Source organism: Brassica napus, chromosome A9 (genome assembly GCF_020379485.1).
Source record: "Brassica napus cultivar Da-Ae chromosome A9, Da-Ae, whole genome shotgun sequence".
Classification (NCBI taxonomy): domain Eukaryota; kingdom Viridiplantae; phylum Streptophyta; class Magnoliopsida; order Brassicales; family Brassicaceae; genus Brassica; species Brassica napus.
Genome location: NC_063442.1, coordinates 1322794 through 1335918, shown reverse-complemented (window position 1 = coordinate 1335918; position 13125 = coordinate 1322794). Strand labels below are relative to the sequence as shown.

Sequence of the window (13125 nt, the reverse complement as noted above, 5' to 3'; positions counted from 1 at the left end):
CGGCCCTCGTATGCTTTTCTTGTAGAAAAAGAGAAACGTCCAGATAAATCATTATCATCAATCAAAACGAACTTCACGTAGCTCTTAACAAGAGCAGCTTCGATTTCAGCCAAAAACATTATCTTCTCTGCCTCCAAGAGTCTATGAACCTCAGATTCTTACTCTTCGCATCATCAACCTTGTGCAGTTGTGCACAGCATCATTGCTCGCCTTCTTTAGAGCACGGACGCATAACGCTTCACTTTTCTCATTCTGTTCATAGCAACCAGGACAGTGCAATAAAATTTAAAATCTTAAACTTTTCTAAACATTTTATACTAAAACAATGTTTTGATACAACAGATTTGCACTAAAACAAAATGAGAACAAAGAGTAGAAGAAGATTTTACACCTTGTACTAAAAGTACAATACAAACAAGCAACATGTGAATTGGATAACTAAATAACCTCGTCTCCCCGTTACACTAGGATTTAAAACTGACCACCAAAAGAGAGGTGGAATCATCATGTTGGAACAGTGTAGTAAACAACATCATCATCTTGACTGAACATCACCACACTTGTAAACAGCACCACCACAAAAAAGGATACAACAAACATGAGTTTGGCATACCTCATGTTCTTCTTCTTCTTCTTACTACTCATTATCATCTGTGATTGAGGTGTTGTTTCTTCACTTAACATCACAGTTGATGATGATGAGATTGTTTCCATCGCTTGCTTCACAGGTGTTGGAGATGATTGCTTCCTGAGTTTAGTGTTCTGGCGAGATGGCATTGGACTCTGAATGTCAGAATGATCCAAGCCCATATCATCAGGATACTGAAGAGAACTGATTAGCTTCCTCGGAGTGCTATAGATGTTGAAATTTTCAGCATTCATGTTCCTTGAACAACAGTGTCTCTGTTGCATCATAAAAGAAAAGTCAGAAACATTATAAAGAAATTAGCAAAATCATAACAACAAAGATGGATCAAAGTTCCTCACCTGTGGACTAGTAGGAGTTGTGTTCTGCATCCTCCTGTTCCTCAAACTTCCCATTACAAAACCTTCAAACTCATTATCACAATGATCATAGGGGACAAGAGGTGAATCAGAGACAGTGGTGTCTCCAGAGAACAAACCATCCTTCAAAGAGATATCAACCACACCATTACTCCTCCACAGTTTCCTATTCACACTCCTCCCATCAAAGTTACAAGAGCTACGCGGCGAAGACTCAACCGGAGAATCATACCCACCACTAAAAGACCCTCCAAGAGTCTGTGACTCAGGTGACAAAGACTCATTATCATCATGAGAACGAGGAGAACACTTTCTTCCACAAAAATTCGAACCAGTCACAGAACGACAACCTTTCTTCTCCATCTTCCCCTCAAGCTCCCCAGCTATCCTCTTAGAAGTCACCATCGCTTCATAAGCAGCTCCTCTAACGTACGCCATCTGATCCGTCTGACACCTCTCCATCTCCTTAACAATCAACTCAACCTCAGAGTAGATACTCCTCGGATCCAAACACTTCATCAAAAAGTTAATCATCTGCACAGCGGACAACCTCTTCTGCGAGTTCCCTTCCTTCACACCGAACCCGAGTATCCTTACCCCCGTGTGTATCAACAGCCTCGCGTAAGCCTCAACGATCAAAGGATTACGCTTCGCAAGGGCCATCACCAAACCCATATGCAGATGCGTCTGGTTAGAGTTCGCGTCCAACGCAACGACGACGTTTTGGCAGACTTTATTCACCATCTCGTCAGAAGCAAACCTCCAGTTATCACAATCCACGAGAGCTTTGAGGCACAGCGCGGAGCCTGAAGCTAAGCTCTCTTGTGAACAAAGGAGAGAGTCAGAGAGAGGCTTACACAGAGAGTGTATAATCACACGCTTCTTGTCTTCTTCTTGTTCCGTAGGGTCGATACCGTACCTAGCGATGGCGGGGACCACTTTAGAGCAAGCCTGTTGAAGAGGGAAGGATCCGGCGCTGGAAGCTAAGGTCTTGACGATGGTGGACATGATGGTATCGATCTGGGGGACGATGTTGGGTCCGTGGACGCGGGCGAGGATCTCGTAGAGGGAGATTGTGTATTCGCCGGAGAGAGAGTTTGTCTCTTTGGTCTCGGAGACTTGCGCTAGGAAGCTCGGGATGGCCTTTGAGTCGAGGTCTTTGACGTAGGACTTGAGGGCTTTCATGGCGGTTTTGCGGCTCTCTGTGTCTTTGTCGAGGTTTGCTAGCTCTTGTCGGAGAATCGGGTTGAGATTCAGACCCATTGCTCTCAAAAACTGCGTAAACAGAGACGAAAGTCAAACATTTTATCTCAGATCTGTTAAAGTCAGAAACTTTAGATGCATTGTTCAAATATAATACTCTGTAAAATGTAAAGGCGTGAACTTTCCGACAGAAACTGAAAAAAAAACAGACAGCTAAGTTCGAATTCAGACAGAAGCGTGAATGTCGGAGAAACAGATCTGTACCTTTGTGTTTTTGTAGTGGAGATGTAGTTGCTCTTTATTGGGTTTGAAGGTACGAGAAACAGATCTCTCTATCAGCTGGAGCTAAGCTCTCTTGAGAGATCTTGTTTTGAAGAAAGCTCTCAAGGGAGAAGAAACCAATGTTAGAAGAAGAGAAGCTGAGACTCTGAGATGATGTTTATGAAAGAAAAATCCCGCACATTTTCAAATGTATTGAGACAAGTGTTGGTCTTTAGCGGATTTAGGGTTTTTGTTTCTTCTCTTTTTGTCTTTTTTTTTAAGGTCACTCTGATTCATTTGTCGCCGTCTGTATGTTTTAGTATTTTTTTTCTCGCGTTCCGACAAATAAAATAGGAGATCATGTGTTGTAGTAGATTAGATTTAAATTCAAATTTCTCTCTATATTCAAAATCTCACCGCTCTTTCATTAGATGCAGTGGGTCCCGTTTCAATGGACGAAACTACCCCTCTCTCGATCTATTATCGATCTACAACATTTTCAAAATATTTATTTTTGTCTTCATTTAACATTTTTCAAAATATTCTAGAGATCCCGTGTCCATTAACGTCTAAATTAAAATATGTTTTAGATTTATTTTAATTCTGTCATTAACATATTAATTCCCTAGATTTTTTTTTTATAATATTAATGTCATTTTCCCTTACTATTGGAGATTATGAAAACTTATGATATTCAAGCTTATGTTAATAATTGTGATGAATATTTTTAGGGAGGTAAATGTGTTTATGATTAAGATCTTCTCCTAGTAGCATAAAATAGGAGAGGTAAGATTTGATTAACGGAGAACAAATTCCAATTCTTTCCGATTATCAATGATTTTGGAGAAATTTTGGAATAGGTAGAGTTTCATATCATATTCAGACCCGTTAATTGTGGTGTATATCCTTAGTACATTAAATGTAATTATGAGAATGATTTCTCCTTTGTAGTATAAAAGAAGTTACAAGTGATTGATGGAGAAGAGCTTATTTCTCAATTCTCTCTGATATCTATACTTTAGAATATAACTCTATCTATGCTTTAAAACCAAGTAATGGAATTTGAGGGTCATACGTAAAAAAAAGTAGCGCGGAACCAACAAAAAAATGTACTCCCTTTGTTTCTGAAAGTAGAATTTTCTAAATTTATTTTTTGTTTCAAAATAATAGATTTTCTAAAATTTTAAGATACTTTAAATAGTTAATGCTGAAAAGTTGTATACTTTTAAGAAATATTAACTGAAAATATTTGAATTGATTGAATACTATTGGTTGATATTTATTGAAAAATATATAGTAAAATAAATAATAAATTCAATTATAAAAAAATAATTGTTTTCTTAATATGCGTGAATACTCTAGAAAATTCTTCTTTCGGGAACGGAGGAGTATTTCTTTTGTTTTGAAATCTCTTATTAGGTGAGTTAATCGATGAAATTTTTTAACAAGTTGTTGGTTCCAATGAGCTCATCACTCATGGAGCACACACAATTGGCATGTCGATTACTCGCAGCTCAGGTGTTTTCAAAAGAAAGTCCAGTAACGCCTAGGCTTTCTTATCCATTTATCTTATCTCCTTCCCCAGCCATTGTATCTTTCCTCCCTCCCTATATCCCAATGCCGAAAGTACACAGTTTCAGATCATATCAGTAAATCCAGAAGCTGAGGATCAAACTATGTATACGATGATCGACCACGGTTCGAAGATCCTACCTGATTGAATCAAGTGATAGAGCTAACGAAGAGAAGATGATCTCCCTCTCAGGAATTTCGATATAAATTGAATTTATCCTTCTTCAACCTCTCCCGCTAAGATCCTCTGTTACCAACAATTTATCATTTAAATATTAACATTTTTATATTTTAGATATGGAGATGAATTTTTTTACTCTTATTTTTTTAGTATCGTTATGAAACAAAGTAACAATTTGTAAATACTACTTTTAATATGTTGTTGTGTCAATACAAACTTTTCTTAAGGTAACTAACTATATAAAACACAAAGTAAAAAAAAACGATAAAATTTTCAAACTAAAAATAAAAGATTAATGTGAAAACTAAAGATTTACAAAAACATTGCTTCTTTTTTTGTCAACACAAAAACATTACTTACAAAAAAATTTCATCTTAAATTTCCACTGTCTACTACTAGAGGTTCACTATTATTGTATTCTTTTTCTTTTAATATGTTGTTGTTGTCAATACAAACTTTTCTTAAGGTAACTAACTATATAAAACAAATAGTAAAAAAACGATAAAATTTTCAAACTAGAAATAAAAGATTAATGTGAAAACTAAAGCTTTACAAAAACATTATTTTTTTTTGTCAACACAGAAACATTACTTACACGTTTTAATCTTAAATTTTCACTGTCTACTACTAGAGGTTCACTATTCTAGTATTTTTTTTCTCTGGGCTTTCATAATTGTTATTTCTGGATCGTCTTTCGCGATGGACACAGAAACATTACTTACAAAACGTTTTCATCTTAAATTTTCACTGTCTACTACTAGAGGTTCACTATTCTAGTATTCTTTTTCTCTGGGCTTTCATAATTGTTATTTCTGGACCGTCTTTCGCGATGGGTCACCCACTGCTCTCTTTAGAGGATGCAATTATCACGTGGGCGGTCAGCAGTTGGGGTTCTTCTCCTTCTTCTACTTCAAGGAGTCCAAATGCCATCCTGCTGTTGTTAACTTCCTCGGATGGATCCCTCGAAACAATTATTAAACTCTCAGGGTTAGTGTCTGATATGTGTTTCTTTAATTAATGTTTTAACATGCAACATTTAACTATATATGCAATCAAAGTAATTTTGAGAAAACAATTTTTAATAGTAATTTTGATATTGTGAGTGATCAATTTAGAAATTAAACTAAATGAATACAATCCGTGAAGACAAAAACAACCATACAATCACTTACGTCCAATTGATAAATCAACTGAAAGGCCATATGTATCGAATAGTTTTCACATCATGCATCTTAAAGTTTTCATAATTAATCAAAACAATATACCAAAATTTCTCTTTAAAAAAGTTTGAAATCTTTTTAATTTTTAATTTTTATGTTTATTCAAAAAAGAAAAAGAGAGAGATGATAATAGAAATGTTTATTTTGAGAAAACAATTTTTAAGAGTAATTTTGATATTGTGAGTGATCAATTTAGAAATTAAACTAAATGAATACAATCCGTGAAGACAAAAACAATCATACAATCACTTACGTCCAATTGATAAATCAACTGAATGGCCATATGTATCGAATAGTTTTCACATCATGCATCTTAAAGTTTTCATAATTAATCAAAACAATATACCAAAATTTCTCTTAAAAAAAGTTTGAAATCTTTTTAATTTTAAAATTTTATGTTTATTCAAAAAAAATAAAAGAGAGATGATAATAGAAAAAGAATATACTTGCCTTCAAGTGCTTAAGATGGGATAGACTCTGATCTGAAGAGAGCGCAGCGCGCAAGGCATTTGTTTTGGTAATGAGCCGAGGCGTGAGAGGGAAGCTTCCCATCGTATATATGAGCGGCGACACTTTCAATACTTCCTTCAAGGTCTTTACTTCACAGTCTATGAGCGACATCTGAATGTACACCATCGTTTCTTGAGAAAGAGAGAGAGAGAGACAGAACAAGATCAAGAAGGAAGAGTGGTGGTAAGAGAGGAAACTGCCATTGTTTGTTTATATAGACAGATGGTGTCGGGTTTTAGTGAAAGTTACCGTTGGTGTTTCTTTATTTTTTTTTCAATTTTTTAAAATTTATCATCCACGGTAAAAAAATGAAGAAAATGTTACCGTTAGTTCTTTTGGTCCCGAGGAAACAGAGACCTTTCAACGTTTCACCTCGGCAAAGGGGTGTTAATTTATTGGTGACATGTTTTTAATATTCTGATGACTTGAGATTTGACAGATTGATTATGCAATTTCAAAATAGCAAATACTAATAATAATTAACGAAAAGGTGTAAAAGGCCCATTAAGAAATTATAAATGGGCCGGATACGACGATGATTACGTGTCACACTATCCAAATCGGCTAAAAAAGTGCGTGCCCTGACGGAGAGAGAGAGAGAGGCGATGGAGGAAGAGGAGCACGAGGTAATTAATTAAGGTAATTAATTAATCTTGGGATCTAGGACATGGAGACAAGAGTTTGAGAGGGTGGAGACAACCTTTTCTCTGAACTAATTAAAACCTTACAGATGGAGAAATGGAGACAAGAGTTTGAGAGGGTGGAAGAAGATGGAGATGACCAAGGATTTGAAATAAACAGCAAAATGTCAATATTTTATAAAATAAGACAAGGTACAAAGGCAAAACTCATCCCATGGGATCAACAAATGTTTCTAAATAAAGTATAAGAAATGGAACAATCTTTGGAGCTTTTATCTTTTACTTGACTTTGCTTTAGCGTCTACTAGTTTTCTTATTGAGTCTTGGTTTCTGATGGTTTCGAGGGTGTTCATCATATACTTCCTCATTTGGATTTACTTCTTCAAACTTCACCGGTTTGATTATGACTCCAGTCTTCTTCACAATCTGTACACAAGAGGTTAAATCGCCACAAGGTCAAAAGAAGTGCAACATAGGTACTAATGAGAGCTTGTCAAAGTAATTAAGAACGAACCTCTGGACGGTTTAGATCTCCAACAACAGTAGAGGGATTAAACTCGGGTCCTATAGGCATACGCATACTATGTTCGAAAACTTCCTTTGATGTAAAAGGGAAAGGTGGAGTCACTGTATGAAGTTTCTCAGCCTGTCAAAAACAGATAACATGAGTATTAACAAAGGAGTTTAGGATACTAAAGCTGAGTAAGAGACGCTCACCTTTTTATCAACCTTCTCTGATATGATAACATGTTTAAGACGAAAGTCTTTCCTTGTTTTGAGAGCTTCCTCTCTCTTTCTCTGAGCATCTTCTTCTTTCCTTGTTGTTTTGATCTGATGATAACCTCTCTTATTGGTAGGCCATGGTTGTCCCCAACCAGGAAGCAGAACCGGCTTTTCCGGTTCAGGAACTTCCTGATTTAGAACCTCTTGCTTCTCCTTCTCAAACTCACCTACCACATCATCACCAGCAAAAGCACGGTTTATAAGCTCTGCTTGACTAGGAACTTCAAAGAGCCCGTCCACCATTTGCTCTGCTTCACTCTCTGAATTTTCACTTTCTTCATATCCTGAAATGAGAATGGTTCCATTGTTTCTTCTAGCAGGTGAGGCAACATCTCTTACATCCTCTAAGTCATTATCGTCTATGTCACTATCACTATTGTTGTCATAGAAGTTATCTGAATCCTTTTTAGACTCTTTTGGAGCTTCGGTTGCACCAAACACTCTTCCACCACTAACACTAATTGTTTTTTTAGGCTTTACTGCTCCACCAGAGTTCTCCCACTTGGCAATGTGGCTATGGTCCTTTATGTGGTCTTCCATAGAAACCTGCATCATTGGAAACAGTTACATCAGAAGTTCAACATTAACTATGTTCCATGGAATTAGAGCTTGAAAATTTTGAATTGCATGTGCAGGTTGAGATTATTTTAAACGAAGCGGGGGCGGATTAACCAAATTTGAGTTGCGGATACTTGCCAATCCGTAATTTTTTTCAAAAAATGATTTTTGTTAAAAGATTTTTCGTAAAATTATATAAAATATCATAAATATTTAAATAATTTTAATTATAAATAGATTATTTTTCAAAATAATAATTATTATATATTTAAAATAATTATTTTTAGTATAATTAATATTAACCGCAGATTTGGTGGATTATCACAGGTTTTAGCGGGAAAGATGCGGATATAAAAGTTTTTGTTTACGAGCTATGCGGGTCCAGGGCGGTCGGGTTGACCCGCGAACCCAACACTACATGGAATGAGGTAGATAACAGAACTTGCCTGGTTCAATTCAAGAAGCCGAGCTCCATCTTCTCTATGAGCCTCTGAGACCTCATTATCATTAAGCACAGAAGCCATTCTCATCTCAAACTCAGTCCTCGGTTGAAACTCCGATGCTATTGCACCGACCGTAGACTTTCCAAGATTGACGACTTCTTGGCTAAAGTAAACAGTTGGCGCCTCCCTGTTCCTTTTCACCAGATGCACCCACTTGCTAAACTCCTCATCAACTAGTCCTCTCGCTGCTTTACGTTCCAGTCTTTCACGTTCTGGCTTTGGCAGAGGGGGGTGAACAACGGACTTGTAAGTATCTTTCCTCATCCTGGAGATTTGTTTGCTTGTCTTGTGATGCCCTTCAAGAGGGGCCAAGAAGTCTTCCTCCGTGAGGATGTTTTTACCCGAGAGAACGTCACGTGTGGGATTGAATTCACCTTCTGGATAAGGTTCAGTGAAGAGCAGAGGTTTGCTCTTACTCTCACCTGAAAAAAAAAAAAAAGATAAAAGAGGATCAAGGTGGGTTACATATAGAGCAGCAAAACTCTGAGAAGAAAGTCTCGGTCTTTACTATTAAAAGCTGCACTAGGCATCCCAGTGAGTGCTTGCAACATCCGGGTGTGTCTATCCTCCTCATCATCATACTCACTGTTCACACAATCTTCATCATCTTCTGACTCCACGTCTTCATCCTTCATTGGGGATAAAGACAAGGAACCAGTGAGCCATTTACCAGAGAAAAACAATTGCCGGCCCACAAGGAAAACCTAAAACGCTAAAACAACGCTAAGAGCTAAACATTAAAACGCTAAAATGCTAAAACATTAAACACTTAAACAACGCTAAAAGCTTAAACACTAAACGCTAAAACACTAAAACATCATTAAAACAAAGCTAAAAGCTAAACGCTAAAACATTAAACACTAAAACAACGCTAAACCCTAAAAGCTAAAATGCTAAAACACTAAAACAACCCTAAAACACTAACACAAGGCTAAAATCTAAAGCCTAAAGACTAAACCTAAATGCTAAAATGCTTAAACACTAAACTCTAAACTCTAAATCATAGAGTAATGGCTGCAAACATGGGTTAACGAACCTCAAAATCATCAGGAAGTTTGAATTCGTAGCTATCGAGACGGCCGTAGCGGTTGTTTTTTCTGGATTCCTCTTCAGGGATGCCTTCTTCGTACTCGTACAATTCGAGGTCGGAATAGATCTCATTGTCATCGGAGTTCAAGGGACGTTTATGAGTCGCGATCATCTTGAGTATTGAGTTGGGCAAGTGAGGACCTTTCCTCTTCTTTGACTTAGCTAGGGTTTTCGAGCTCCATGATGATTTCCTCTTTAGTGATCCCATGACTGTCTTGATTCAACTCGAGAGAGAGGGGAGCTCGTAGGGTTTATATACTTTTACTACACGGTCTGAGTGGTTTTAGTTCTTTTTCTTGTCTGGTTTCTTATTACGTAAAGCCTATTGGGCTTTTAGGAGGCTTCTAAGAAGCCCAGATATGAAAATCAGATAACATTGACACGTTCTCACATGTTTTAAAGGAAACTTAATGACCGGTTCGGAGTATCACTCTAAGAACATGCGCATCAGGAGTTCATGGGAAGGGGTCACACGTTTTCAAAAAAAAAAAAAATATTAAAATAAGCATAAATGAAAGATTTCGGTTCGTCCTGCTTCTTCCGCGTGAACTCGGGTCGTGACTGTTCAGCGGGCCCCACGCCACGTGGCGGCCCGCTATTGGTCACTTTATTTAATTTTTTTTTAATCAAACGAAAAAAAAAAAAAATAAAAAGTTAATTTCTTGAACTTCAACGAGCGGTTCGCCGCTGCGCATGCTCTAATATTTCCCGATTTCCTAATTAAATTATTAACAACATGCATTTTTATATTTTTATCTAATATCATATATATATATATATAATAAAAATGGGATGGTTCCAATCTAGTTTTCAAAATTGGATATAAATATAAATGTGATATTGTACATTTCTCTAACCAAATTTAAATGACAACTAATTATCAGGTGAGCCATGCAAAAGAAGAGAACATGCAAAAGACCCAAAGTATCACAATTGTTTAGTGGTGTTAGAAATTTAGATAGAGTGAAAATGACATGTCCTCAGTCCATATACCAATCGCCTAACATAAACTGCATGTCATGATCATGCCCAAACTTCACTGTGATTTTGCTCATTTTGTATTGTAGTGTCTCTCCGGCTTCTAAAACACTATAGTCTCTTTACAAACATTTTTTGACAAATTTTATAAAGCTTTATAAAAAATTTGGCAAACTTTATAAAAGGGTTTTCTAAAATATAATTAAGTGAATTATAGACTAATTATAGACTTCATGAAGTCATATAAAAAGTTACAAATTATAAACAGTATCGACAAGTATAGGAACTGAATTGTAGATTCTAAATGTCTGAAACTCTTATAGTTTCAAGACATTTTATTTTAATCATGTTCACACGTTCAAAACCAAACCTAAATAAAGATATTTTGTGTTCAAAAAAAAAAAAAGATATTTTTATTAAGCAAACAGTCTAATTTTGACTTAATGAAAAAAAAAGCAAAGCTAATTATGGTCAAAGGCCATAGTTACTTTCCTTTTCACCTCTCCATCGTCCCCTTCCTTCATTCTATATAAACCTTCATCTCCTCTTCCTCATTTCACATCCCTCAAAACCATTTCGAAATCAAATCTAGTTTGAGAGAGAGACACACAGACGACACCAAGCTTCTTTCAATCTCCTCGCCGCAGATCAAACTCTCCTATTCCTCGGATAAACCTCTCCTTCTGCGGCGGCGATATAAAAAGTTTCAACCTTTTACTGTCTGTTCCATCTCTCTCTCTCTTTCAAATATTTCGATAAACATGGCTCGTTCTCTCTCTAGCGTTAAGTTCGTATCCGCTTTCGTCTCTCAAGAACTCTCCAATGCAATCTTCCGGTATGCTCTGCTTATGCTCTGTTTTTCCTCTGTTTATGCTCTGTTTTTAAACGGTGTCGTTCTGTATTTATTTTGGTTTAACATGAGGTTTTGCTTATGTTATGCTCTGTTTTATTCTGTTATTAAACGGTATCGTTTTATGCCTTTTGTTTAACAGACGTGGTTTTGCTGCCACGACGGCGCAACCGAGCGGTGGAAAAGGTGGAGCAGTTGTTTCTGCGGTGGTGAAGAAGGGAGTGGAAGAATCGAACCAGAAGATTGCTGCTTGGATTCCAGACCCCAAAACCGGTTATTACAGACCGGAAACCGGTTCCAACGAGATTGATCCAGCGGAGCTACGAGCAGCTCTCTTGAACAAAAAGCAGTGATTATATTAATTGAATGAAGAAGTTCTTTTTTGATTAATTATTGTAATGTTAATTTAATGTCTTGAGACGAGATTAGGGGAAGAGGGTTATGATCTTGTGCGGTGAACCCTGTTTTACGTGCGATTATGTAATGAACCAATAGAGAAGCCTTCCTGGTTGTTCTATTTTGTAACAAAAAGGATCGTTGGATGTATGATGTATCCATGATATAGTTTTCTAAAATCACTTGTTTACTACTAGCAATTTTTTCTTTTTCTAACTTAGCATAACAACTACTGATAAGACTACTTATTTTTTTTGGAAAGGTATCTCTACTGGATTAGCATATTATTCAATAATTAGGTCATAATGATTTAATGAAGCATATCATACAAATATCAATAATTATAATAAGCATACCATACAATATTCAAATAGTTAGACCATATCTATGTTAAGTATCTAAATCAGTTTTAACAATAGTTTGCAATAAGACACTTGCATCAATGATCAAACTCTTAAATTCAGTATGTGAAGCTCATATTACCACAACTAAACCAAATACTAATACACATATTATAAGTTATTTATTTAATAAACTTAATCATCGCCATGGCTCATACTAAAAACAAAAGGCCTTTTATTTGGTACAACATAAGGCCTAATAGATTCAAGAAGAAAACAAAAGCCCATTACAATCGAACCCACATCCACACTGAGGACTCTCCTCAAAATCAACCGCCGGGAAACTCGCCGACGCAATCCCGACGGAGAAATCAAGATCGCCGCCGTCAAGAGACACCTCAACAATATTGACCCAGAAAAAAAGCACCTTAACGCTAACGCCTTTCAGATTCTTGACTTGGCCGGTGGATATAACGCCGGAGATAGTTGATTTGTACTTGAGCTGGTACGACTGGATGGAGAAATCACACGTGCCGTTGAAATAGACTTTGAAATCGCCGGTTTTGGGGTTAAGCTCGTAGTCAACGACGCCCTTTGGGAGGATTCCTGGTGGTAAATTGTAGCTTTTGACAGCGTCATAAGCGGTGGGCTTTTGGTCGGAGACGGTGAGGAAAAGAAAGAAGACGAGGCTCCAAGTGAGGATTGTGTTTAACGACATCGCTTGTTCTTCTTCTTCACTCTGTTGCTATGATTCGTGTCTAGTTGTGTTCTATTTTTGAAGTAGTTGTGTTTTATTAGGAAAACAGTTGTTAGGTGTTTGTGTAATAACAGTGTCAATGTCCGATGAAGTAAACATGCAATACATGGACGGTAGAGATTTGATCGCGAAGGTTCGTGTTCAGATGAATCAAACCAAAACTTAATTGACATGAAGAAAATGCACCAACTACCAACTTCACATTCCATTAAACTGAAATGTTTGTTTTTCTAGAAACAAAAATCTTGAAAACAAAAATCAAACCAGAAATGAAAAA

At 36.6% G+C, this 13125-nt stretch overlaps 4 protein-coding genes across 5 annotated transcripts; 1 reads left to right on the top strand and 3 right to left on the bottom strand.

The window, feature by feature from the left end:
• Positions 1–279: 279 nt before the first annotated feature.
• On the bottom strand, positions 280–2800 carry LOC111210916 (protein SINE1). 2 transcript variants are annotated; one of them, XM_022711705.2, is made up of 4 exons: positions 2473–2800; positions 2366–2402; positions 988–2280; positions 280–903 (listed from the first exon to the last, which is right to left on the bottom strand). In XM_022711705.2, exons 3-4 carry the CDS (start codon positions 2266–2268, stop codon positions 505–507), a joined length of 1680 nt encoding a protein of 559 aa, XP_022567426.2. In that variant the 5' UTR covers positions 2269–2280; positions 2366–2402; positions 2473–2800; the 3' UTR covers positions 280–504. The 2 variants fall into 2 exon arrangements, with proteins under 2 accessions (XP_022567426.2, XP_022567425.2); XM_022711704.2 differs by lacking the exon at positions 2366–2402 and having other exon boundaries at positions 2473–2797.
• Positions 2801–6360: 3560 nt separating this feature from the next.
• Positions 6361–10079, bottom strand: LOC106442211 (U3 small nucleolar RNA-associated protein 14 homolog A). Its single transcript, XM_048740182.1, has 6 exons — positions 9474–10079; positions 8946–9066; positions 8312–8859; positions 7311–7937; positions 7108–7239; positions 6361–7019 (listed from the first exon to the last, which is right to left on the bottom strand). The coding sequence occupies exons 1-6, from the start codon at positions 9732–9734 to the stop codon at positions 6888–6890; spliced, it is 1821 nt and encodes a 606-aa protein (XP_048596139.1). The 5' UTR covers positions 9735–10079; the 3' UTR covers positions 6361–6887.
• A 977-nt stretch (positions 10080–11056) lies between these two features.
• LOC106444013 (protein SENESCENCE-ASSOCIATED GENE 21, mitochondrial) lies at positions 11057–11961 on the top strand. Its single transcript, XM_013885553.3, has 2 exons — positions 11057–11339; positions 11497–11961. The coding sequence occupies exons 1-2, from the start codon at positions 11266–11268 to the stop codon at positions 11705–11707; spliced, it is 285 nt and encodes a 94-aa protein (XP_013741007.1). The 5' UTR covers positions 11057–11265; the 3' UTR covers positions 11708–11961.
• Positions 11962–12193: 232 nt separating this feature from the next.
• BNACNNG19230D lies at positions 12194–12933 on the bottom strand. The gene has a single exon (XM_013880762.3). It carries the CDS (start codon positions 12807–12809, stop codon positions 12357–12359), a length of 453 nt encoding a protein of 150 aa, XP_013736216.1. The 5' UTR covers positions 12810–12933; the 3' UTR covers positions 12194–12356.
• Between the last annotated feature and the right edge of the window lie 192 nt (positions 12934–13125).

Excerpts from the sequence above, each read along its gene's own strand:
- LOC106442211 (XM_048740182.1), bottom strand. The coding sequence starts at position 9,734 with ATGGGATCACTAAAGAGGAAATCATCATGGAGCTCGAAAACCCTAGCT. Across the intron at positions 9,067-9,473 it reads AACTTCCTGATGATTTTGAG|GATGAAGACGTGGAGTCAGA; the intron begins GTTCGTTAACCC and ends TCCCCAATGAAG. Across the intron at positions 8,860-8,945 it reads GCCTAGTGCAGCTTTTAATA|GTGAGAGTAAGAGCAAACCT; the intron begins GTAAAGACCGAG and ends TTTTTTTTTCAG.
- LOC111210916 (XM_022711705.2), bottom strand. The coding sequence starts at position 2,268 with ATGGGTCTGAATCTCAACCCGATTCTCCGACAAGAGCTAGCAAACCTC. Across the intron at positions 904-987 it reads CAACTCCTACTAGTCCACAG|AGACACTGTTGTTCAAGGAA; the intron begins GTGAGGAACTTT and ends ATGATGCAACAG.
- LOC106444013 (XM_013885553.3), top strand. The coding sequence starts at position 11,266 with ATGGCTCGTTCTCTCTCTAGCGTTAAGTTCGTATCCGCTTTCGTCTCT. Across the intron at positions 11,340-11,496 it reads CTCTCCAATGCAATCTTCCG|ACGTGGTTTTGCTGCCACGA; the intron begins GTATGCTCTGCT and ends TTTGTTTAACAG.
- BNACNNG19230D (XM_013880762.3), bottom strand. The coding sequence starts at position 12,809 with ATGTCGTTAAACACAATCCTCACTTGGAGCCTCGTCTTCTTTCTTTTC.